The sequence below is a fragment of the Mchenga conophoros genome, linkage group LG4 (assembly GCF_057382185.1).
Source record: "Mchenga conophoros isolate Kocher_MC1m ecotype Shallow Benthic linkage group LG4, M_conophoros_male_GT1.1, whole genome shotgun sequence".
Lineage (NCBI taxonomy): Eukaryota > Metazoa > Chordata > Actinopteri > Cichliformes > Cichlidae > Mchenga > Mchenga conophoros.
This window is the reverse complement of record NC_140529.1, coordinates 22257021-22281376: the sequence shown is the minus strand read 5'-3', so window position 1 is coordinate 22281376 and position 24356 is coordinate 22257021. Positions and strand designations below refer to the sequence as shown.

General features: G+C 44.4%; 1 protein-coding gene across 3 annotated transcripts in view; it reads left to right on the top strand.

Annotated features, from left to right (window-relative positions):
- Window positions 1–850: 850 nt before the first annotated feature.
- Window positions 851–24356, top strand: part of LOC146576029 (septin-9-like) — an 81183-nt gene continuing 57677 nt past the window's right edge. The window contains exons 1-2 of one of the 3 annotated variants that reach the window (XM_085271020.1): window positions 851–1145; window positions 12294–12356. In XM_085271020.1, coding sequence (XP_085127146.1) covers window positions 1124–1145; window positions 12294–12356 — 85 coding nt within the window. In that variant the 5' untranslated portion in view covers window positions 851–1123. Of the gene's footprint in view, window positions 1146–12293; window positions 12357–16826; window positions 16947–23448; window positions 23815–24356 lie in introns of those variants that run through there. The other 2 variants (XM_085271024.1, XM_085271021.1) reach the window with 2 other exon arrangements.

The following is a 24356-nucleotide window of genomic DNA, read 5'->3' as shown; positions in this document are numbered from 1 at the left end:
TGTGCCAAGTCTGGTTGCTTAACGCTTTATTGTGTAAAGGCAGTGGTTAGACAAAGAAATAAGCAAACACACAGATGGACAGAGATTTTGTGTCCTCTAGCATGCCGGATATGAAAGGCCACGTCCTTTAAAATAAATAAATAAATAACGTTAAGCTGTACATAAGAGCAGACTCCTGAGCGGAAAAGGAGGAGGAGGAGCCAGCAGCAGCCACAAGAGGTCTCTGCAGCTCAGACGTGCGGGTCTTTGAGGCAGGATGTGAAGTCAGGCCCCACGAACACGAAGCAGGTTGCTGCAGTTTGACATTTGGAATTTAGAGAGGCTAAAGGTCACGGGCGCAGCTGAGTACTTGAATTGATGTGGGCTCCACTGCTCGCGTGTCTCTACCCAGCCGTAAGATTTATACTACAAACAAAAGCCCCCCCCCCCTCCGCCTCCACCTCCACGCACCACCCGGCCACATCCTTACACGAAACACACACACAAAGCTGCCCACACAGTACCTGAGGTGGTGTGTGTGTGTTTGTATGTGTGTGAGAGAGAGAGATGCCAGCAACTGATAAATTATCACACACAGAGAAAATGAGAGATAGGGGGTATTGTAAGATTTTTCATTATCGTGCCATATTGCGCAATAGTCCAAACCTGCGCACTGGTGAATTTTCGGATCACCAAGCTTCCCAGTTCACCAGTTAACTGTGCTTCAAATAATTCTTCTCCACACCTCCCCAGATATCGCGCTCAGTTATTCCACCTCTGAGCTTTGATAGGTGAAAGCCCTCACTGTTACAGTAAACCACTCCCGCTCATGGATTGGGCGTGCGTTAGGAGCGCAGGTGTGATTGTATCCACTTCCAGAAGAGTGTCTTCCCAAGGAGTTAGAGTTAGACATAAAGGCGGAATAAATTTAGTATTAGCTGCACCACGAAGGCTCTATTGCAGTTGTTTAGTATACCGTCTATCAGTGGCGAACAAGAGACGCACAAAGAGAAACAACCTGCAAAAGTTACGGATGCAAAAGTGAACTTTACACATTCTGAGAAACCAGAGCGGATAATCAAGCTTAGATTGTCAAAGTGAAGAACCCCCTTAACCACCAGGAGAGGAAACATCTCACAGAATCATGAAGAAATCTTCATTCACAGGTAAGTCTAGCTCTTAAATGTGGTGACAGCTTTCAGGAACTCGTTATCTCGTGAGATAGCACCAAATCCTTTTATAGCCTGATTGCAGGGAGGAGGCTGTGCCTTATAAACTGTGCATGCTTAGGTGCCAGTGTGACTGTAGAATGGGGGAAAAAAAAGAGGGAGACAAGGTAAACATTAAACAGCTCTAACAATTAATAACCCACGTTTTTTTCTAAAAGTTTTCCTTTTGAATTCCCCCTTTGCAAGAAGAAAGAAAGAGGGGGGCCCACACATGGATCTGTGGGTGTGGCTGTAAAGCATTTCTTGCATGTTTGTGCTCTCAGACTTTACCCTTCAAAAATAGGCTACGACGTCATGACAGAAAGGTGGTGCACAGACCCTGGCCCAGTTTTTTGTTTTTTCAAATGTGAGTTTCTTTCATGCTTAGACGAACAAGATGAAAGCTGCTCTGTGTGTCACCAAAGCAGGTCATATTTCATTCACAGTGAAATACTACAAAACCCTACAGTCAGATTATACGTCAGTTGGCTTGTTAATCTGCTTGATTGATAGTTTTACGGTGTAGCTCCTTCACTCCTCCCAACTAATGCCTGAAGAGTGATCTGATTTGTGCATCAGACAAGTTCAGTGGTTCAGTTTACTTTGGGACTGGCTGGACCTGATTATGGTTGTTGTGACACTGTGGAGGCAAAGACTTGAAGCGAGGATGCTTCTTTAAAGGACAATGCCCCCTGTCGCAAGGAAAGTACACCATAAGTGCATGTGACCTTCCTCTATGCTCTCTTTTTTACCTTCCTTTGTTGCAGCTTTCCTCTTAATTCCCCCCTCTTTCTTCTTAAGGCACTGCCTACTATCGCCCACATCTTCTACATTCCCTCACCCCCTCCTTCCACCAAGACACACACACATACATGAATCCTGTCTCTCTTAGCAGTGGCTCAGTCCAATGTACACAACCCTATCCCGCGGAATGCCAGCTTTCCCGGCTCCTCTTCCCCGAGCCTTTGTGCGATGGAGCATCCGATGGTTTTCCATCGGAGCCAAGCACATGTTGGGTCATGCCGCCTCTCCTCCTCCTCCTCTTCCTCTGTGTGTGTGCGTGTTCTCTCTCTTCTTGTCTCTCTTTCTTTGTCTGCCATGTGACGTGCACGGAGCTGTCACATTCTTTGTCAGAGCTTCCACTCGTAGAGCGGTCTAATAACAAAGTGTGTTTGTAAGTCTGACATGTGTGGAAGGCCTTCCTTACAAATGCGCAGCAGTGTTTAGACAAGCAGGTGACTGAGAGAGGAAGGTGGACTCGTGTGTCAGCTTATGTGTGCGTGTATTTCGCACACAAATACCCTTGTAGACACACAAACAAGTACAACGTGTATCTGGCTCATCTGAAGACTGACATTAACAGTGTAGAAATGTGTGTGTGTTTCTGTGTATGTGTTCCGTCATGTAACCCCGCACAGATGAACCCCGCTCCTGGAGCCAATCCCTGGCTTGTACACCACTCCCTCAATTTGTCTGGATCAATGAGTAACCTGCATGAATAACAGCTCACTTCAGCACACAAACACACACACACACACACACTTCAAATTCCACTCCTCTCACCTGTGTGACAAAGCCCTCACTCCCCGCTGCATTACAGCTTTTAGCCTGTTTACACTGGAGAGTCAGCCGGGCTTTGATTCAGAGCCTAAAGCTATTGTTTGATGGCAACTTGAAAGTCGAGCTATAAACTGTGTTGAGACATATTCGCCCTGTCATCTAGCAGAGCGTGCCGCCGATGGTCTAACCCTCAATTTGGAAGCCTGTGGATAATGGAGAGATAAGGTATTGGGATATGTGGACATGCATGTACAGTACCCTGCGTGGTAAAGTGCTCTTACCACGCTGAGTACTGTAGGTACAGTGTAGGAAACAGCAGGTCCATCAAGTACTCAGTGTTCACTGATTTTGCAACTTGATGCATATGTACTAGTAGTATCAAGTTTTCATATATCACCGTTGTGTCAGCATGTGCCTTCCCTCGCCTGATCCTGGGTCCAGTTTTACACTAACCCCAACCATGGACTGTATATAAAAGTTGAATGTGAAGGCTCACTTTGAAGCCTCAGTTCTGTCATTATGGCCACCTCCATCTTCATGTTTTCCAGAAGCAGAAGTGACAAAATGATTATATCTATGCTTTGCTGAGACTTGCTGATTAGTCAGCTGTGAAAATTCTCACCAAAATCAGAGCGTAGACTTCCTCTTATTAAAAGCAAATTTGATTTAAAATCCTCTGAAAGGGGCGATTAGCACTCATTAGCCCCTCACAGGTAGAAAGGTTTGGCTCTAGTTGGGGGCTTTTCTGTGTGGTTGTTCTCCCTAAGTGGTTTGGTTTCCTCCCACAGCCTAAAAATGTTGTCAATTTAGCTGGTGGTTCTAAATTGACCATAGGTGCCAAAGTGTGAATGAATATTTGTGTGCGTGTGCACGTGTGTGTGTGTGTTAGCCCTGCGATAGACTGGCATCCTGTCCAGCAGTGCGTCTCGCCCTATGACAGCTCATAACCTCCAGCCCACTATGTGACCCCGAATTGAATAAACAGGAGACGATGGATGGATGATCCAAAAGGCAACAGCACCATAAACACTGTGGGTTATGCAAATTAGCCAAAAGTGGAAGCATTAGCGCTAGAGACTTGTAGCTTTTTATCTTTAGTTTTATGCGAATTTGAGCTGCTGCACATTTTGCACTTCATGTGGCTTTATATTTCGGCCTTGGAGGTTCTCACGAGTTAATACTCCTACTCTGGACCACAACCTGACCATAACCACAAATACAAAGGGTGGTGACTACAGGAAACACACTTTATCTTTGTCATAGATAAAGGCTTATTAAACAAGGGTGCGGACCTGTGGCATCTCTAACCTGTGTAACTCTGTGGAGGTTTAGCAACCTTGAGACTGATAAACATGTATGTGGCAAATAGGCCACAGCACTGTGTTATTAATAAAGACTTCCGTGTGAAATCATAGACCTATACTTACTATGTCTTGTCTCTGCGCTGTGTATGGTCCTCCCCTTTCAGGCGCATAGAGCCTGCTCTGAAGTGTCCACTCTGCTTTGTGTTTATCATCTGCAGCCAAGAATGCAGCTCTGTGATGCTGTGCTGCTGCTGGGGGTGTCAACTGATACAACAGACCGCCTGTACTGTAGGCCCGAGGCCAGGAGCGAGCCTGTAAAAAGATAATGGCAGGCTCGGAGACATTCTGATGCGTGGAGTAACATGTGCGCCGACATCTAGAGACGGGTATTAGGGTGATAAAGTACAGACACTCGCGTACATTTGTTTAGATTTCAGATTTTTACTGCACTGTTATCTGGCTAACATGCAGACCTGAAGAAAAACAAAACCCATAAGGGGGAGTGGGGAAAGCATGCTGTTCAGTAGCCCATGCAACAGATAGCAGCTCCTCCGCTTGGCAGGAACAGCCCTGTCCTGTCGTGACATGAATAAATATTTTATTGCAAGTAGCAATCAGTTTAAGTGTTAGTGACTCATATCTGTTCGGAGAGCCTATTAGGGTGGCAATGCCCTCGTGAATTAGCCAGATAATGCATGTTAAATGCATGCGAGCTCTGCTGTCGGTACAAAGTCTTGCTCTTATTGAAAATCAGTTTCCGGGACAACCGCTCTGTATAACATGGCTGCAAAAGGATTTCATCTGCTTTTTAGTTTCTATTTCAGTTTATCAGCTTTGTTTTAGTCGATGAAGCTCTTTTCTTTTTTAACGTGACCTGTTGCTTGCACACACACCTGAGCAAGCACATGCGCTGGCCACATGATGCTTAAGGCTTCAGCGTTAAGGTGGAGTGGCTGTGTTTGTTTAGTTCCTGAAGAACTTAAGTCCCTCATACAAATTAGAAAATCCCAGAAAACATGCGGAAGCTGAGGCCCTTAAAACTTTCCTCCTTCTCCCCGTCATTCTCACATTTCTGAAGAATCCCGTCTGTGCAGCCAGTCACTTGCCGAGCTGTTCGCCTGTGACACGTATTTCCTGGGGGAGGCTGTAGCTCATAAAGCTCTACAGGCTATTTGACTAACTCCGTGGCTTTTAACAGCCTTGGAAAAAGGAAGGCTGATGCTTATCTACCACACTGGTATTATTTTATGGACTGCATGAGTTTGCTGTCTAGAGCACGTTTTGATATGATTTAATGCCGACTTGTGTGTGTGGCATTGTGAGGAGTACAGAGAGGCTTTTGTGTGTTGGGCAACACGGTGTTGCTTTTCAATGAATGGAGTGAGTGAAGAAGAAGGTTGGGAAAAAGTGTTGCCTTGGGCGCCATCAGAACAGCGGCCATTCATATGGGTTCCAGTTTAGGGTCACGGATAATCCTTTCCCCAAAATGATAAAAGTGTCTGCGCGTGCGTGTTGAGTCTGCCGATGTGTGGGCAGACCTGCAGCCGGGTAAAGGTCTTACCTGGGCTGTAAAAACAATCTTGAAAAATGGACGTGGAGCCATTCAGTCAGCTTTGCTTTCTTTTCTTTAGCTCTTCCGCTCGCTCACTTCAGCCCTCTTTCATCCACTCCCAGCTCTTTCACAGGCAGAGTTGTGAAACACTGTTTGCAGCATCGTAATGAGGGTCATAAAACACAGTGGAACAGATGGCTGAGCAGAGAGACACAGGGGGAGGAAGGAGGGCTTAGTGAGCTTAACCTTCTTTGACATCATAATTTAAATTAAAAAAAGAAAAAATGATGTTCATTCATGTAGTGTCAACTTCTCCAGTGGATCCTCCAGTAATGGATGCAGGTCTGCAAACACACCACAGTGAAAATCTTTATTTGCTGTGTACACAGTTCAGGGCAGTGCAGGTACACTGGTATTCTTGTGTCTGTCAGACTCAGTCATTGTAATCATAAACCGGTAGTAAATGAAGCAATGAACATGATACGCCTGCATATACAGCGTAATTCACTCGCTGGATCCTTTATTAGGTTCAGCTGATTGTTAATGCACATATCAAACGAGGGAGTCATGTGGCAGAAACTCGATGCTTTTAGTCTTGTAGGATTTGGCAACACAAACTTCAAACTGAGCATCAGAATAGGAAAGAAATGTGATTTAAGTGACTCTAAATGTGGCACAGTTGTTGGTGCCAGATGAGCTGGTCTGAGTCTTTTAGAAACTGCTGATCTACTGGGATTTCCCCACACTGCCATTTTTTTAGATTTGGTCCAAGAAAGAGAAAATATCCAGTGAGCAGCAGTTCTCTGGGTGAAAAATGACTTGTTGAGGTCAGAGGTCACAGGAGAATGGCCAGACTGCTTAAACTGCTTCGAGCTGACAGGAAGACAACAGTAACTCAAATAAATCCTTGTTACAATCGAGGTATGCAGAAAAGCATCTCTGAATGCACAACAAAACTTTGAAGCAGATGTGATACAGCAGCGGAAGACCACACCGAGTGCCGCTCCTGTCAGCTAACAAGAAACGGAGACTCAGAATTTAGCATAAACAACGTGAAAGCGCGGATCCACCCTGCCTTGTATCAATGCTTCCGCCTGCCAGTGGTGTAATTGTGTGGAGAATATTTGCTTGGCACACTTTGGGTTCCTTAGTATAGTACCATCTGAGCATTGTTTAAACACCGCAGGCCACCCGAGTATTGCTGTTGCTCACTATGCCTATGCCTTTATGACCACAGTGTTTCCATCTACTTTAAGCAGGATAACGCACCATGTAACAAAGCTCTAATCATCTCAAACTGCCTTCTTAAACACGACAATGAGTTCACCGTACTAAATATCTGAGGAATGTTTGGAGGACCTAGTTGGATCTGTGCCACGAAGGATTAAGGCAGCTCGGTAAAAAAGGGTAAAACAGGGTACAACCCAGTACTAACAAGGTGTACCTAATAAAGTGGCTGGCGAGTGTATAAGGGAGCATTAAGCAGACATGAATCTAGTTGCACATTTCAAAATCGCCTCAACTTTCTCTATAAGTGCTTTTATTTTGGAACTCTGATATTTTGTAAAATCATAATCAGACAGTGTCCGTGTTTGGTTTATATGAGTGCAAATATCAATAGGTGAAAATCTGGTATCATGTCACAGAACTAATTTATAATTTCCTGTTCCAAGCAACAGTGATAATTAATTGTTCAGGAACTGCTCTGCAGCTGTTTTTAGTAAAGTGACTAAAGACATGTCTTGCATCAGACTGTTGATAAATCAAACCACTAAAGGAAACAGTGAAGTCAAAGAAGCACGGGATGGGGGGGGGGAGATCCGTCCCCTCCTCTGTCCTCCTGCACAAATATCAATACAGCCTCCTCCGCACAGCCTCCTTAAGCAAACACTAAAATCTCAGGTCCCGGCATTAATTATAGCCTACGTTTAGTAAATCCCTCTACCCGGTCTCTGTGCAGGCCGTCCTTCGTGTGTGACCGCATGCGATCACTCTTGTGTCTCAAGTATGTTGAAGTGCTGCACCCTCTCCTCTGTTATTTACTCTTCTCCACTCCTTTGACACCATTAACCAATCAGCTGAAACATTTGTCCAAGCATAGCCGTGCACTTTATTGGTCATGCTTAAAAAAACGCCACCTGGCACGAACGCACACACGGCTTCGCTAAACACTGCGTTTTGACATCAGTCACTTTACTGCGAACTCACAAGCACAGACAGATTTGTCAATGTGCAAACATTGTGCAAACATTCATATGTATGCGCTGTGCGTGCGCTGACCTCCTTTGCGCACAGTATCATTTGCAAATATGACATCAGATGATTAAAACTCGCCTTCAAAGGTGAAAAAAGATGCATGTGAATGTATACGTTTCTGTTTGCTGCCTCAGACAAGACTGTGCAGGAGGACAAACAGATTCGGCACACAGACACTTTTGTGCTAGTGTAGAAGTAAACTTGGCAGGTGTCCCTCTTTTTCTTTGTATTGCTGTATGTCTGTCAGTACTTTGCCCTCACTTTAAACTACGCTGAATTATATCACCTTTATGCCAAATGCCAGCGTTTCAAAGCGACTTCGTGCTGCTTTTTTTGCGGCTTCTGTGCCGCTATACTTTGTTGCGATGATATGCATTGCTCGCCCCATTTGAAGGAGAGGTTCAGTTGCAAGGGTGTGCATGTGCATCCAAGAATAAATAAGTACAGACATGTTTTTTAGCTCCGAGGCTTGATAGACTTGACTCCACAAACCTGAAGCTCTGTGCACACACTAGCATAGCAGGCCAATTGGGTCATGACATGAAAAGTTGCTGATTAATGATTCACACTCACAGCAAATGGTCAGCCCGAGTTCCTGTTTGGTGATTTAAAGAGTAAGACTTCCTCCCTAAATCAACATTGAATGCGCAAGTAGTGCTACTTACATCGACCGTAGCTCAATATTGAGTGTAAAACAGGTTAAATCAATTCTGAAATGCTTATAATAATCTATGCTAAACCTGGGCTTTTTCTGGTCTGACTGGGGGTGCGGGGAATCAAACTGGGACACTGGGAGCAGGTAAAAGTTCAAAATTGAATTCTTAAATAAAAGGCAAAGGAGCAGAGAGTCGGCGAGGCTGAATCCAACCATGAGAAAACCAAAGGTACAAACAACAAACAAACAAACAAAACTTACTGAGACCTGGGACAAGTGTGCACAGAAAAACATGAGAAAACTGCTTAACTACAAGACAATCTAACAACTAAAAGTCTGTTGGTGCACGTCTTTAGACTGTGGGAGGAAGCCTGAGTATCCGGGAGAACATGCAATTCCACACAGAAAGGTCCTGACCTTCTTGCTATGAGGAAACAGTGCTCCCCACCGCACCAGCGTGCTGTCTGTAGCCTAATGATTTGTTCTAAATGATACAATTCTGCTGTAATGTATCTGCAGACGGCAACATTTTTGCCAACAAAGCAGTCATATTGTTTTCATTATGCTGACGATGCTGGGCTGCATCATCACTTCCTGCATTTACTCTCCTCATTGTGAGGAATGACTTCAAACGCTCCATCGCACCTTCTCGCCTTCTGCTACATGTGCACACTCGCGTATTACAAAAGCTTTACTCATGTATTCCAGTCATATACCCGCCACACTCACTACCTCTCCCTCGGGCCAGCTGTCTTTGTGTTCATCAGTGACAGCAGAGGAGGGAAAACCGCTATGTTGGCTGGCAGCGTTAGAAGAAAACGAAGCCCATGTTGTGCACCAATTTGTGGAAGGAAGTACTTCTAAGAATTAAAAACAGGATGGGACGACTGAATCATCATCCACCGGATGAACTACCTCATCTGATCTGCGTTAAGCGAGTCGACGCAGGCGACGTCTAGAAGCTTAAGGGAAGTGGAGACGAGAGTGTGGTTGATCAGACAAAGATGCAGCATCTTGTTTCCATGCCACTGCATGACCCAGGAGGACAACACTTTTTTATCATGCTATTCTCTCTGTAACCAAAGCTATTCTTTATTATGCTTTATTTTGTGTCAAGTAAATCCTGTATTGTTTGCATGAAGCAAATGAGAAGCCACAACCAAAGCTTTGAACATGGTTAACACAAGTCCGCAGTCACTGGGACTCTATTTAAACCTATGAGCGCTCTGAGATTAAATCTGACTACACATGAAATGAAGTTAGAGATGATGTGGTTTTAGTGAGTGAAGCAAACACTGGTGGATGATCGTGATTAAAGAAACGCTCAGTGACCTGATCTCAGTGCGTTTGACATGCTGAAGATAAAAAAACAGAAGGCAGGAAGACCCACAAAGAAATAGCAGCTGAATATAGCTGCAATAAACATGACAGTGGAGGAAATGCATGTTTTCTTATGTATCTTAGTTTAGGCAGTCATTGCCTGCAACGGATTCTTAAGCTTATCTGTAATTGCTAAAGTAATCTTGAGCAATGTGTTTCAGAGGAAGGGGTTTTTTTTGGTTGTGTTTGTTTGTTATGTCACCTAACTCTGACCTGTGAATCATTCAACATGAAAAGGTACCTGAAGATGCCAAAGATGATACAGTTTTAGAAGCACAAGTTAATGTCTTTCATAAAGAGCTATTAGCTGAAAACTGGGGATGGGTCTGAAAGGTGTGTAGTTTGTCTTTAAAATAATTAAATATTGAGGAAGTTGGATGAGTGGAGGACAAAAGAAGAAGTAGGTGGAGGCTCTGTCATTATTTAGGTCACAACTGATGGAATTATGAGTGCAAAAAAGTACCATGACATTTTGATCCAGCATGCATCACCATCTGCAAAGTACGGCTTCATTTTTAAACATAACAATGACTCCAAACACACAATAGAACGCTATCAGTCATAAACGGGTCCAGACCTCAACATTAGAGTTACACTTTCACTATAAAAACTCATTTCCTGTATTTCCATGCATGGTTGCACACATTTCAATAAGTACCTGCACCTACTTCCTATTTTCCTTCCTGAATATCAGGACCTTAGTACTGTGTAAAGGACAAAAAGCTTTACATTTGAGCCCCTAAAGCTTTGGACTGTGTATAAAAATGGCCATAACTCATCTGTGATTAATGCAACAATTGTTTTTAATGCCTTAAATAAAAGCTGAGAGTCTGCATATCTGTTATTCACTCATAAGGTCCATTTGATGTTACTGCAATGCAAACACATTTTGGTAGACAGCAGTCAAAGATGGCTGCTGTATTCACTTATGAGATCTTTTAGAAAACTCCATTGCCGTTTATTTAACCAAAACTTTCAGTCTGAAAATGTTACACATGATTTTAAGTGATGAATAAAACTATTTTTAAATATTAATCTCACATATAATTCATTTACTCTCTACATCATTCTTCCTTTGACTGGCTGAAGTCACGTGTTAGTCATGTACGTTAAAGAAAATATTCACCCCTGTTCCTGTAGTGGAGCTGAATCACCTGTTTGAACAGAAAACAGCTGTATCCTTTTTAGCTCAGTACGCCACCAGCCATTGCTGGGGATTCAGCAGCACTGAACGCGCACACACACACACACACACGCAAACACACACACCGGAGTCGATCAATGAGAGATTATCTTCAACGTTCCACCAGAGTAACACAGCGGACCGTCTGCCAAGAGGAAGCAACATTCCTCTGATTCTTAAAACAACCACCGTCATGTAGAACAAGACTGTTGACACTGAGATCTCTCTTAGATAAACATGAATGGGGATGAATAACCTTTTATTTTCCAGAAAATAAGCATACGGGACCCCGGGGAGAACACTTAACGGGATCAGGAGACCATAACTTCAGCTGCACTTTTCAGATCTTTCCACACTTTCATCAGCACTGATTTATACTTTCAGCTGCTGTTCTAATTTAACCATTGAGGTTTGCTTTGTTTACGCCCTTTCCCCCCTCTCTGGCTTTACTAAATTTAAACAAACTGCTTCCACCCACCTGCCAAAGCATCATACATTCACTCCATCAGCACAATTTTAGTCTATTCATGCGCAAACAAAACATGCAACAGGCCGCATGTAGTAGAATTGTCACACTGTGCCGTTACTCTCTTCTCTGTCATGCACTTTCTCCTAACTGCAGCTTTGGTCTTCTGGGTTTACTTCATCCACACAATTATAAAACCAGAAACAAACGACAAACTAATTTACAAAAAAAAAAAAGAGCCTGGCTTTTTCTCTCTGTGGTCGGACAATAATAGCAGTCTTTCAAACTGTTGGTTTACTTTGTTTTTCCAAATAGCAACTGTAGATTATTTTGGCCTCATGAAGAATGTGAAGTAATGCTTTTCCATTTGGTGCCCGTCTTTTCAAAACGCCACTGGCAGCAGGTGTTCCTCGTGGGGAAAAGTGAATCCGCTCGAATGTGTCATTTTGGATTTGGCCATTAAAAGGAAACACTGGCAAACGCGAGCTAAACTGCAGACTTTCCCTGATTATTTGCCGTTTTTGAAGAATAGGGGCAAACTGCATAACCAGACCTGCCACTGAAAATGCTTATTATTTCACAGCGTAACCCTAAACTGTGGTTTTGTGCAGACTTTATTGTATGTTTGCTCGTACTCCATAACTGTGGCCGAGAATTGTGAGTAATGCAATATTTCTTTCCTAATGCTGACTACATTCCAGATGAGGAGATTTCACTCATTTTCCCTTCTTTCCTTGTCACAATCCACAGCACGAGCCTCCAGCGCTCGAGCGAGGAGAACCGAGAGAGAGGCCTCCGGCATCACCAGCCCCAGTAAGTAGACTCCACCACTCCAGTGTCCGCACATTCAAAACATCCAAGCTTCTAAACTAAACAACATAAGGTAAAGATTCCCACAGGGTACCTTGCATTTCTCGTAGGTATACTTGCACACAGCGTTTGCAGAATTTGCTGTTGGTCTGTGGATTTAGCCTCTCTTCGGGTAATCCCAGAGATGTGATCTCTGTGGCATCTGTTGCAACATCGTTTATTCTTCTCATCACTGAGTCATAAAAAGACTAGCTGCATGTTCAGAGCTGTGAAAGGACTGTGTGGACTGATCACACCCCTCCCTGCTGCTAATGAGTCAGGGACAAGACAAAATCTAAACATTGAGAGCCTAAAAAGTTTTGCATAATTTGGTACATTCATCTCCAAGAATCGATTGTAATCTGTCTCTTGTGGGCGGAGGTAGACGCAAAAAACGTTTTTTTTCCCACTTCGATAAATTGCTCTCTATTACTTTGAAGTGTTATGTAAGCCGACGTCAATGACCATCAGCTGAGGAAGGTGCGAACACTGCGTGTTTCCTGCAGAGATAACGGCTAATAGTCAGTAAATAGCAGATCACACATACAAGGGTAAGAAACTCTAGCAAAAACCATTTAAAGGATTGTCATTTAATTATTATTTTAGATCTTATTTCATACTTAAACAAAATAAGTTATCTTGGCTCTGACCACTCCCACTGTACTGCATAATTTTAAAGGTTAGAGGTTATTTAAAAAATACAGGTTATAAAAAATAAGCCCTAAAAAACAATTTGCTTCAATGCCAGCAGTGTTTTTGCAGTGTTGTTTAAATGGTAGTTTTCAGATTTAAAATAAAAATCTTGCACAAATAAAATGTGTAATATTTCACAGAAAGAAAAAACACATCCACACATACTGACCGTCTCTTTCACGGCTGTTTATGAAACCATAAACTAATCACGTGATCAACACCACATCTCAAACTGGGGGGATTACATCACGCTGCAAACTGTGGCTTAGAAGATGAGATAAGGTACTTGTTTATCTTGATACCTCTAACTGTTCAAAAGAAACTCGTCAGTCTGCAGTCGCACAAACTGAATTCTCCCACCAGTCTTTGCGTCAGCAGCACTTTTGTGAAAGGATTTTTCTGTGTAACAGACAGCAAGGGATAAAACAAAAGGGGAATAATGACTCTTCAGACAGTATCTGAAAAATTGTTCTGTTGAATTATAGAGCATCATTCAAGAAAAACCAAATGACCAGAAATCCAAACGATCCCCGTTGAGCAAGCACTTGGAGAGTGTGGGAAGGAAGAACTCCATTTTAGCAGGAAGAACCCTCCAGGAAAACCAGGCTCAGGGAGGGGCCGCCATCTAATGCAATCGGTTAAGAGATATAGAGAAAGAGAAGAGAGAAAAAGGAAGCGCAGAGAGAGTCAAGTGAGGACAGCAACATGAGGGTAATCAATGATTTTAGGCTTTGCTCTTTTTAAGCAGTAGTACTTGTTTTTTCCGCTGTTCACTCTCAGTTTTAAAAGGACGGTGTTTCGTTTAACATGACAGCGAAGCACGTCACTGAGGGAACAAAGAAAAGCACCAACGACCATCATCTTTCTTCCCCATTTTGATGCTCAGTTTGAACATCAGCACGTCATCTTGACCATGCCCACACAGAGTGACGTGATGCCATATGACTGGCTGATTAGATGTTTCCATACCCACATGCTGTACTTACAAACAGTGCTTGAGGCTCCAGAAGAGGCCCTGCTTGTCAGCAGACCCCCCCAACGCTGATGCAGCTGCCACAGGGTGTGTGTGTGCAGGTATGTGTGTGTGTGCGTGCAGGAGTTTGTGTAGGCATTCACAGGGAGATGCTCCGTACAAAACATCTGCCAACGGAGCAGATTTACGAGCCAGCAGGCGTGTGTTTGGGAGGATGCTTTACTGTAAACTCAACTAGAGCACACACACACATACACACAGGTCTGCCCAACACTGTTGCCATTGTCTGTCTGTGTGTGGTTAATTCCCCTCTATTAGTCAGCAGATCCTATTTTATTGGACATGCACACAGAGACATTACAGAGATATAGCCCTCCAGAAGGATAATCACATGCACTTAACCCAGATAGGATTTAATTCTAACACTTCATTTTTTTATGGCAAAAGCAACACATTGAGTGACATTTACTCTCATCTTAAACTTAATGGGACAGTTCACCCAAATATCAAATCTGCACATTTCCTGTCTTTTCAAAGTGCCACAAAATACATTTCCAAAGCAAACTGTAATGTGAGCAGGTTCAGGTTGTAGGAACTATTTTCTTTCTAATCTATTAACATTGCAAAGAAGCATGCAGCAAGCTAACTTTACAGTTGAGCTTAGAGGGGGCCACTAATGTTTACATCCTGTAGCCTTTTATGAGCACCAGCCTCTCACCACAGTTAGATGTGTGTTTCCTGATGTACTGTACTGTGCAAAAATGTTTTGTCAAATGGGAAGTATGTGCAGTGATTTATTGAAATGTGCGAACATACATGTAAATAGAGTATATAAGGCCAAAACAGAGTTTGTAAAATTTTAATGAGCTTGAAAGACAACCTTTATTCTCAACCCCTCCAGGAGTGTTTTCATCTAATTTCTTGAAGCAGTCTTCAGGAATAGTTTTCCAGGTTTCCTGAAGGAAGTTCTTCCTTGGATGTTGGCTCACTTTCTTTCTGTTCTCTGTCAAGATGTTCCCCCACTCGTCCTGTTTCCTCACTTTTTTTAAGGACACACTGCACATCGTGCTAACATATGCCAACTTTTTGACTGCACAAATACAGTCGGTGCCTATCAGCCTGTTATCTTTGGCAGTTTTGTATATTCAGCTAACGAAATTAAGTGCCTCAAGATACTGTTTAAGATGGTTTGTTTCCAATTGTCTGTTTTGTATTGACAACAACAGGTGCCTTTTTTATCCTTGAATTATTCACATGTCAGTGTTAAGTAGTCTAACAAACAAGAAAAACATTCCTCTAAAAATAGTCAGGCAGAGCCAAGTTCTAAATAAAAAGCTTGAAAGATCTCTAGAAAGCTACTTTTAAAAGGTTTGAAAAAATCTGTCTCCTTAGAAGCAAAGTTTAAAGAAATAAAGGGTGAGCCAAGACTGCTGCACAGTACCTTACTCAGTCAAGTGTACAAAATCAGTCTGGATGGATAAATAGCCTTACAATCATCTTATTAATATACAAGAACTGTCAAAAGGAGCGGATTTCGCTTAAATGACTTGATAGATTCTCTCATCGGCAAACCAGCAACAGCAGGAGTAGGTGAACATCGTCAATCTCTAATATATAGTATCTGTGTCTGAAAGTAGGCCTGAATTTTGATCTGCTCAGCCATTGTTTAGATTGTCTATCAGCATCTAATTAGTCGTTTAATTATTTTGGCAACAAATACTAATCATGTCTGAGCCTCCTGCTAGAATTGTGCGCTCTATCCTCTTTGCTTACATCGGCTTCCAGCTAATCAGAGTTCCAGATTTTATCCATTCGGGGCCTAATGAGGCTGGTTTTAACTGAAGGATTAAAAGTGATTTGAGTTGAGACAAACAAAGGACACACAAGCACTCCGAAGCCTCCTATGAAGGCACAAATACTGGGTCACTGGGGACGTTACGTATTGCACAAGACAGCTGACTGGCATGTCTAAGTGTGTTTGAGCTCTCTATCAGAGCTCAGACGCTTGCCATGTGACCCCTGACCTCTGCGGCGCAGCGTGAGGGATATGCCAACAGTCGCAGGTCATTTTAGTTTCCTGAGCACACATTTCAGCACGACGGCTGCTGTTCCACTACACCAGCAAAGCACAAGCGCTTCTTCTGCGTTACCTATATAGGCTCGTTACTGGGAAGCTTTAATTGGGAAGTTTTAATTAAGTTCCCCCTTCTTGCTTCCAGCTCTTATTGTTTTCGCGCTTCAGTGTTATTTCTATCAGCCTTTCACATCGTACGCAACGGCAGAACTGTTTCATCGTGGGGAAGTCCAGACGTGGCTGAGGCAGGACAGTCCTACCAGCTCGACGAGATCGCAGTTGGTATCAAATGAATCAGGGCCGGAGCGCACGCACGCACACGCGAGGAGAGCATTATAAGCAGGCTGACAGAGGAGTTTTCAAGTCCAGCGGTTTATTTTTGTCTGTAAGGAGCTTGTCCGTGTCACATGGTGGAGCTAATGGTTTCTATTTTCAAGACACAATGCTGCTTCAGTCTCTTGGTCTGCTCTGAAGAAGGAGAGGGAGAGAGAGAGAGAGGGAGCAACATATGATCAGCACATGGGGATGTCGTAATTCTGAATTCATTAGCAAGACACACTGAAGGAATCAGTGTTGAGGGAGGAGGGGAAAGGGAGAGAGAGCCCGAAAGGAAAGAGAGAGTAAGAAGAGGAGGAAGAGGAACAGAGGGAGAAAGGGAAGGAGTGAGGGAGCAAGGGGGGGGGGGGGAAAGGGAAGGCTAAAAAAAGGCAGAGAGAGAGGGAGAGGGTGAGAGAGGGAGAGTGGAGTCAAAGAGCAGACACTACATGTGGCTGTGGAGGGAGTGATCCGGTTATGGAGGGGGACAAATTCTCAGGTAAGCCCAAACTCTCGGGGAGCTTAGATGAGTCCGTGCCATCCGTTCTTTAGCGCAGTTTAAGGCTCTTCGTCGGCTCTTTTGCTGGGTTATTTTCTCCATGAGCCAGAGTCTATTTTTCCCCTCCATGGTATTTTCCACTCTCTCATTCTGGGCTGTTTGCTGACTGGATGTTTTCTTTGGGGTTTGGAAGCTGGGACCAGGAGCTCTGCAGGGTTTGTGGAGCAGCTTAGCGGACCCGATTTTGGTTTATCTGTCTTTTATCTGTCCTGTTTCCTTTCATGTATTTCTGTCTCTCTGCACTCACCTCACCATCTGTATCACCAAACCTCTGTTAGATGTTTTTGTCTTTACAGGCTGTTGGTCAGGATTTGGACTGGTTTGCTTCGTTTTCATTTGTTGCAAGAGTGCTGCAACTTTTTTAGAGAGTTACTTTTTTGTGCTAAAGTGACAAAGAACAGAACTTATTTCTTAGATATTTCTCTCCATCCCCTGCATTCTTCTTTAGTGTGAAAACAGGAAGGAGCTCTGTTTGAACAGTACTACTCTTGTCCCTTGTGGCTTTGATCCCTCTTTGGCCATCGGTCAGTCCCTCTTTCAGTTGACAGCGACGTTCCAAATTTGCACCTCTGCCATGTCTTTCTTTGCTGGATGCGGCAAACAATACACATTAGTGAACTGATAACCGTTTTTCTGTGCACAGGTGCTGGTATGTGAGCTGGACATTATGCTAAAGTCATCAGTGAGGGAACCCTGTCTGCTTCTCGCTGGTATTTTTATAGGTGTTAGTGTGAGAGCTGTAAAAAAGCTCAAGAGACGTAGGGTGGAAACGTTCAAGTGGTGGCAGCAGCATGTTTATACGAGTGTGTGTGGGACTGTCTATGTTAATGAGCATACATGTGGTTGGTGCGGTAGTGTGTGTGTGTGTGTGTGTGTGTGTGTGTGTGTGTGTGTGTGTGTGTGTGAACGAGCACAGCTTGTAGCACCTACAGGGTCTGTTGAATCGAATTGAAGTAAGCTCAGATTATTGACAAGTGTTTGGTGGAAGTGTAAAGTAGTGGTACACCTATCGCACTTCTCCCGCCCCGTGAACAGCTCCTCTCGTTTCTCTTTTAGTAAGCATTGTATCGCGCTGGACTCATTTTTCTGTTGCCTGCTGTTTCACGCTTATGTATTCAGTTCCTTTTAACCTTCCGAAAAGCCCTTTTACAGTGTGTTCCTCATTCACACACCGATGCATGGTGGCAGAATTTCCATTCAAGTTCCCCCACCCCCCGGCCACTGGGAGCATTTGGGCACATGGGAAACACAAATATCCAAGGCAGTGGCATTCAGGCACCACCCTTGCCTAAACCACGGAGTATTTCCAGGAGTGAGAGCGTGTCTGAAGTGGACAGTTTCCTGCCGCGTGCCACATATAAGAAAGGACTTCTGAAAGAGTCTCGACCTGATTCTCTTGAAATTGTCCAAAGCTCATGTCTGGAATTACTAGACAACCTACACGTCCTCCTGAGGCACAGTTGCCTCTGAAAAGCAGCTGTGGCCTTTCTGTGTGGACTATCACAGCCTTAATCTTAGCTCAGATAGGCTGCGACCCTTTTTGTTGTTATATGTATCATGTGTACCCCACTTAATGAATCCGCTCTGTTTCCCCACCCCTCTGGTGCTGATGCTGATTTTCAAGGCTCCCTTTGTCTCCTGTGATCCTCCCCCCTCATGAATCAACGACCGTGATGTCCTCAACAGAAACATTCCATGAACCTCAGAGCTGATGTTTCACATCATTTCCAGTCACAGTGAAGTCAGCTGATGAGGTTTGATAAACATCTGCATGACACAGCCATAGTCAACGCCGCTCTGAAGTCTCAGGGTCATGACTTTCACAGTGACTACAAGCTTTTGTGATCAATGCGGTAACTCACTGAAAGACGCCAGGCAGGCTGTTTGTGGCAGGAGCGCTCTGATTGATGTGTAATTTACACACTCACCACCAGGTGGAGGCGCTGAGTTACACGACGGTCACTGGAGTCTCAGAGACTTGTTGTGCTGTTCTGCATCTTCAGGCTGCTGCGCAGTAACTGGTTTTAAGGAAACAACAGAGTTGATTTTGGTGAAAACAAAACATGCCTGCAGGGGAAAAACTAGGGCCGTGATGACAGTGCTGGCTTGTTGACCTATTAAACAGTGCTGTTACCGACCCAGTGGTGACACGGCGCAGAAGGCGTAGGTGGGAGAAAGAAAGACGAGCGTAATGAGAGTCATCTCCATTGAAGGACAGCTGCTCTCTGTATTTACCGAGCCATCACCCCACCAGCCCCATGTGCAGTCACATATACAGGCTGTGCACACTGCAGAGAAAACCACAGAGTTGTTTTTTCGAGTGGGGGGGTTCCCTCGCATGTGTGCGTGCATTTTCCAACAGGTGCTGCTTTTGATTAAAGGTCGGGGAGCCTGGCCGGGTGCTGATGTTTAACATTTTGGTTAAGGGGCAGCTGCCATCACTACAGCTGTGCTTTTACTTTACATGAAGTCACTTCGCCATCTCTGGGGCCACAGGCTCCGTGTGCACATGTGCACGTGTGCATCTGTGTGTTTTAATGTGGCAACCTTTACAGATTCTTACTGTGTGTGTGTGTGTGTGTGCACCGTCACACATTCTCACTCTGATGCCTTCCCATGCCATTCATTCCCACTTTTAGCTAAAAGCACTCTTCCAGTGGGGTTTACTGCTTTTTTCCTAACACTGCTGACAGATATCTTCCTGCTTTCTAGTTTCCAATAAAGCCGTGGGGGGTTCACTGTCACTCCACATCTCCCTTTTTCCCTCTCTCTCTCTTTACATATTTATATATATTTTCCCCTCGCTGCCTGAGAGGGAGAGAGAACAAGCACACCTTTCCCCACCTTTCTCCCCCTCTCTCAAGCCCCGAGCCAGGTACAGCTGCTTATTATGGGGGTTGCCATGTAAACAGAGTTGCAGTAACTAGACAGAAGCATCCAAAAAATACAGACAAATGAGCACACGCGATCAATGCAAGCAAGGCACCGACTTTACCTCTTCCAGATGGCTTGTTTGATGCAGTCTGACTCATGGGCGACTTGTCTGCATTGAGGCCGACAAAGCTTTTCTGTTGTTATACAGTGAACTCAGCAGGAAGCCAGAGCTTCCTCTGTATCTGGTACTGGAAATGTTTGAAATAACAACTGACACAAGCTGAAAGAAACACTGATCATTATTCACGCATCGAAGCTGGTACGAGGGGTTTAGGAACGGCTTTGAAAACATGCCATCTGTAGAAAAAAAGTTAACAAAGCTGCAGTCATCAATGATGTTAAGGTGCATTCTTGAATCCTCCTGATGAGTGTGGCTTTGCTTACTATTGAAATTGTTATTGGAGTTTTATCTCAGATTTGAACTTTCAGGGCATCTTTACCACTCACCAGACTACAGAGGAGCGTATCTCAGTCTGCTGTTGCCCTGGCATCGCCCCAGCAACTGCCTCGCCAAGCTGGCATCTGTTTATAGAAGCAATCGTCTTCTCCTCCCACTGGGCTCCACTCATTTTTCAGCTCCTCGAAGGACAGGACCCTCTTTAGCGTGGTGGTGGTCTGGGTTTCTTTAAGCGACAGACTCTTTGTCTTCTTGCTGCAGTGCAACATTTCATTAACAGCTCGCTATTCAAATGTATTACAGTTCAAAAATGTACAGAAGGCCCGAAGGCCCAGTTCCTAATTATTGCTGTTTTTTTAGGAGTTTTTTTTTTTTTTTTTTACAACAAATACGCAGCTCTGCCAAGACTAACTTGATGATTTAATTATTCTGTGGAAAATAATGCACATGTTTATGACTGATTAATGAAAAACATCATCTTTGCTCATAACACAATGCCACGTTTACTAGAAAGAAGAGGCGCTGTGGCTGAATTGACACCACAGGAGGCCCCAAAGCTTGCACCGATATCTGGAAACAACATGTCCTTGTAAAAACTTCCAGTCACACACACACACACCCACACACACTCACGCATACACACATTTGGGCTACCACATACCATATCCAAGGCATATGTTGTGCAAAAAAGCAGATAAAAATGATTCTCAGTGCTCTGCATGTGCTGAGCGCGAGTGCACGATTGCTATGATGTGAATGAAGTTCTCTAAAGGGCGAAAAGCATTCCCCTCTTCACCCAGTGTGACAGTTGTTACAGCAGATTGGATTAGAGCTGTCTGGGCTTGCTGGGGCTTGCAAGGATATGTGGTGGAAGGAAGTGTGCATTGCTGTGTGTGTGTGTGTGTGTGTATGTCTTTCTAGCTTTGTGTGAACATTTGTTTTTCTTCACTTTTTGCTTAAAACCATTGTGATAACCACTTGATTTCAGGGTTTTGTGTAGAATCGGGGTGTAGCTCACAGTGAGGTTTGGGTATGGGGTTGTTAAAAGTCAAGGTGAGGGGTAAGTGTCCTCACACTTATACAAAGCTGCTACGGCGACAGGCCTGGGCGCTGTGCTGAGTGTGCATGCATGTTCGTGGTTTTGCATGCATCAGCTGTGCGCGTATTAGTCATCTGTGTGTGCGTGCATGTGTGTGTGTGCACAGAAAGGCTCAGTGTGTATTTTTATGCCAGGTTGAGTAGAAATCCACTACACACATGCTGGGCAGGATTGGCTGTGTGGGTGGAGGGTGTGTCCCGAGCAGGATTCTCCTCGTGTCTCCATCTTTATTTGTTCCCAGATTATGTTACCGGGTGCTATAGTGACTGGTATAGTGACACGTTTTATTTATAAGTACAACGCTGACCTCTGCTGGAGGAAGTGATACACAATTGAGACATTGTAGGGTTCATATCTCCAGGAAAACACACTTCAAGTAAACATATTTAGGTGTATTTATAGGCTAAGTGTGTGGGGCGGTAGTAAGACGAGAACAACCCCTATGAAACTTGTGAGTAAGGCAGTGATTCTGATTCTGTTCATCTGGGCAAAAACCAAAAATTAAAAATTGAAGCTTTTGAAAACATGTCCCACAATTTTCAAGTTCTCTGTATTAACCAAAATTATTCGCTGACATTTTTCCGGTTACATAATTGTTTTCATGGTTCACTGGGGGAGGGGGGGGGACGTGGAGATTAACCACAGACTGCAGGTTTTGGTACAGTAAAGCGCCGTATTTATTTTCACAATCAGCGTGTTTAGTGTGTGTTTGGCCACTCGTGCACATCTGTGTTTATGGCGAGGTAAACACGCTTAAATCAACAGAAAATGCAAACTTTGATTCTAGTGTAAGCAACCAATTGGCTTTCCAGATAAATCACACGCCGGGCAGAAACTGCTGGGGGGGTTGAGGGGGCCTCTTAACGTCTCCTGCCCCTTTACGCTCTGAAAAAATTTACTGCCGTTTAGATCCTAATCATTTTTGCTTCAGCTGTTGTCTCTAAGGGCTGCCTCTTTACTTTACAAGCACAACATCCGTGCAGATTGGAAAGAGTTATGAGCCTTATGAGAAAAGATCCTCTCAGCACACACACACACACATAACTATAATACTTTTGGTGTTTATTGTCTTCACTAATGAATGGTTGCGAGGCCAGCAGCAGTGTTTTCTCACCGCAGGCCTGTGGCTGAGCAGTTGCCTGAGGGTGTGATAGCATTGTGGAGTAACTCTAGTTTACACAAAAGGTAACTGCGTTCGCAGCGAGCTGTCAGTTTAGGCGGCAGCGCTTTACTAGAAAAACATTTCCAAGACACTCTAGTAAACTAACTGCGACTGTGCGCAGTCATTCTTAACATGCATTCATCCACATGCCCCTAAATGCCACATCCGCTCGCTTCTTCTCCCCCTGGTCCCGTGCATGCACAGAGCAACACACATGATCACACTGACCAGCGCCCCTGCCCACCCGTCCCACAGAGAGCCTCATTCACATGGTCATTAAGTCATTAGGGTACTTATTTATTGATGTCTGCCTCCAGAGTGACTGAGCATGTCAGACGACCTACAAACTGCCTGCGTGGGCCCGTCCTGACCATATTAGTCCATTGTGTGGTTGTGTCTTCGCTCGTGGGTCGTTCATGTGTCGTCTGCAAGCTTTCGCTCCAGGACTGGACGTAGAGCTCATCTTTCCTATACACTGAGCGAGCTACGTGTTTGCAGGATGCTGCTCTAATGGCTTCCAACCCTTTCAGAGCCTCCAAAGGCCCTTCAGTGTGCTGCCCGGAGCGTGTGAGTCATGTGATCGGGCCTGTAGGAAGTGCGTTTTGAACGTTGGTGTGTGAATAATTCGACTTGCCCGGTCGAAAATGAGAGGGTTCGCAGAGAAGAGGCAAGCCAGAGAGAGGAGGGCTGCAGAAGGGGAGGGAGATAGGGAAGGAAGAGGAGGAGGAGGGGGGAGGGAGGGAAGGCAGTGAGCTGCAGAGAGAGAGAGAGGGAGGGAGAGAGCGGGAGGGTGGGGGGTTGTCATTGGTTGCTCATTCCAAACTCTGGAAGTTGAGAAGGAGGAGAAGAGAAAAATAAGTTGCTGCTTTAAGAAAGAGAGGAGAGATAGGACAGGCAGAGCGTTTTGGATCTGTGACCTGCCTGGTGTGTGTGTGTGTGTGTGTGTGTGTGCATATATATGTGTGTGTTTTTCTTTTCTTTTTTTTTCTCCTTCCCCACCTCTCCCTTACTCGGGCTCCTAATTTGGGATTTGTTTAAAAGCGGGACTGCGCCGTAGGAAGACTTTTCCTTGCTAGGGAAAGGGAACCCTGCTCCCTCTCTCTCTCTCTCTCTCTCTCTCGCATTTATTACACACACGCACAAACACACTTGACGCCCAAAATGTCTGATTCCACTGTCAACGCTCACTTGGAAGGGATCATATCAGACTTTGAAGGTCAGTTTGTTTCTCTCATGTGCTCTGCTGATTCTTCTTCTTCTTCTTCTCCTTGTCACTGTGGAGTGAGGCTCTCTGTAACCCTGCCATGAGGACACTATAGATCATTTCCACATGTTTGATTGGAGCCCAGCGCATCTGGAAAAATGGAGGGTGTTGTGAGGGCTTTGTTGACGTCTGCGGTGAGCTGTGGTGTTTTTTTAGGGGAGGGGGGAGTGAAATTTGTGAAAGTGTTGCTGCTTTTTAAACTGCTCTTAAACTTTTGTCGCGAGACGTGTTGAGCGAGTGTGTTTTATTCTGAAGTGTGAGAGAGAAATTTGTGCTTTTAAAGTAACTGATTTTTTTTCTCTTGCTTCACTTTACAACAAACCCGTGTGACAGAAAAGGCAAAAAATGAAACTATATTTTAAGCGCTCAGGAAGCACGAATTGACCGTACGGCTGCGAGGTGAACACCTGGACCACCTCCCCCCTCTTCCTTTTCATCTCTCTGCCCCTGGCACACAGATTCCCCCTGTCATCTCTCCCCTCCCACTCGTCCTC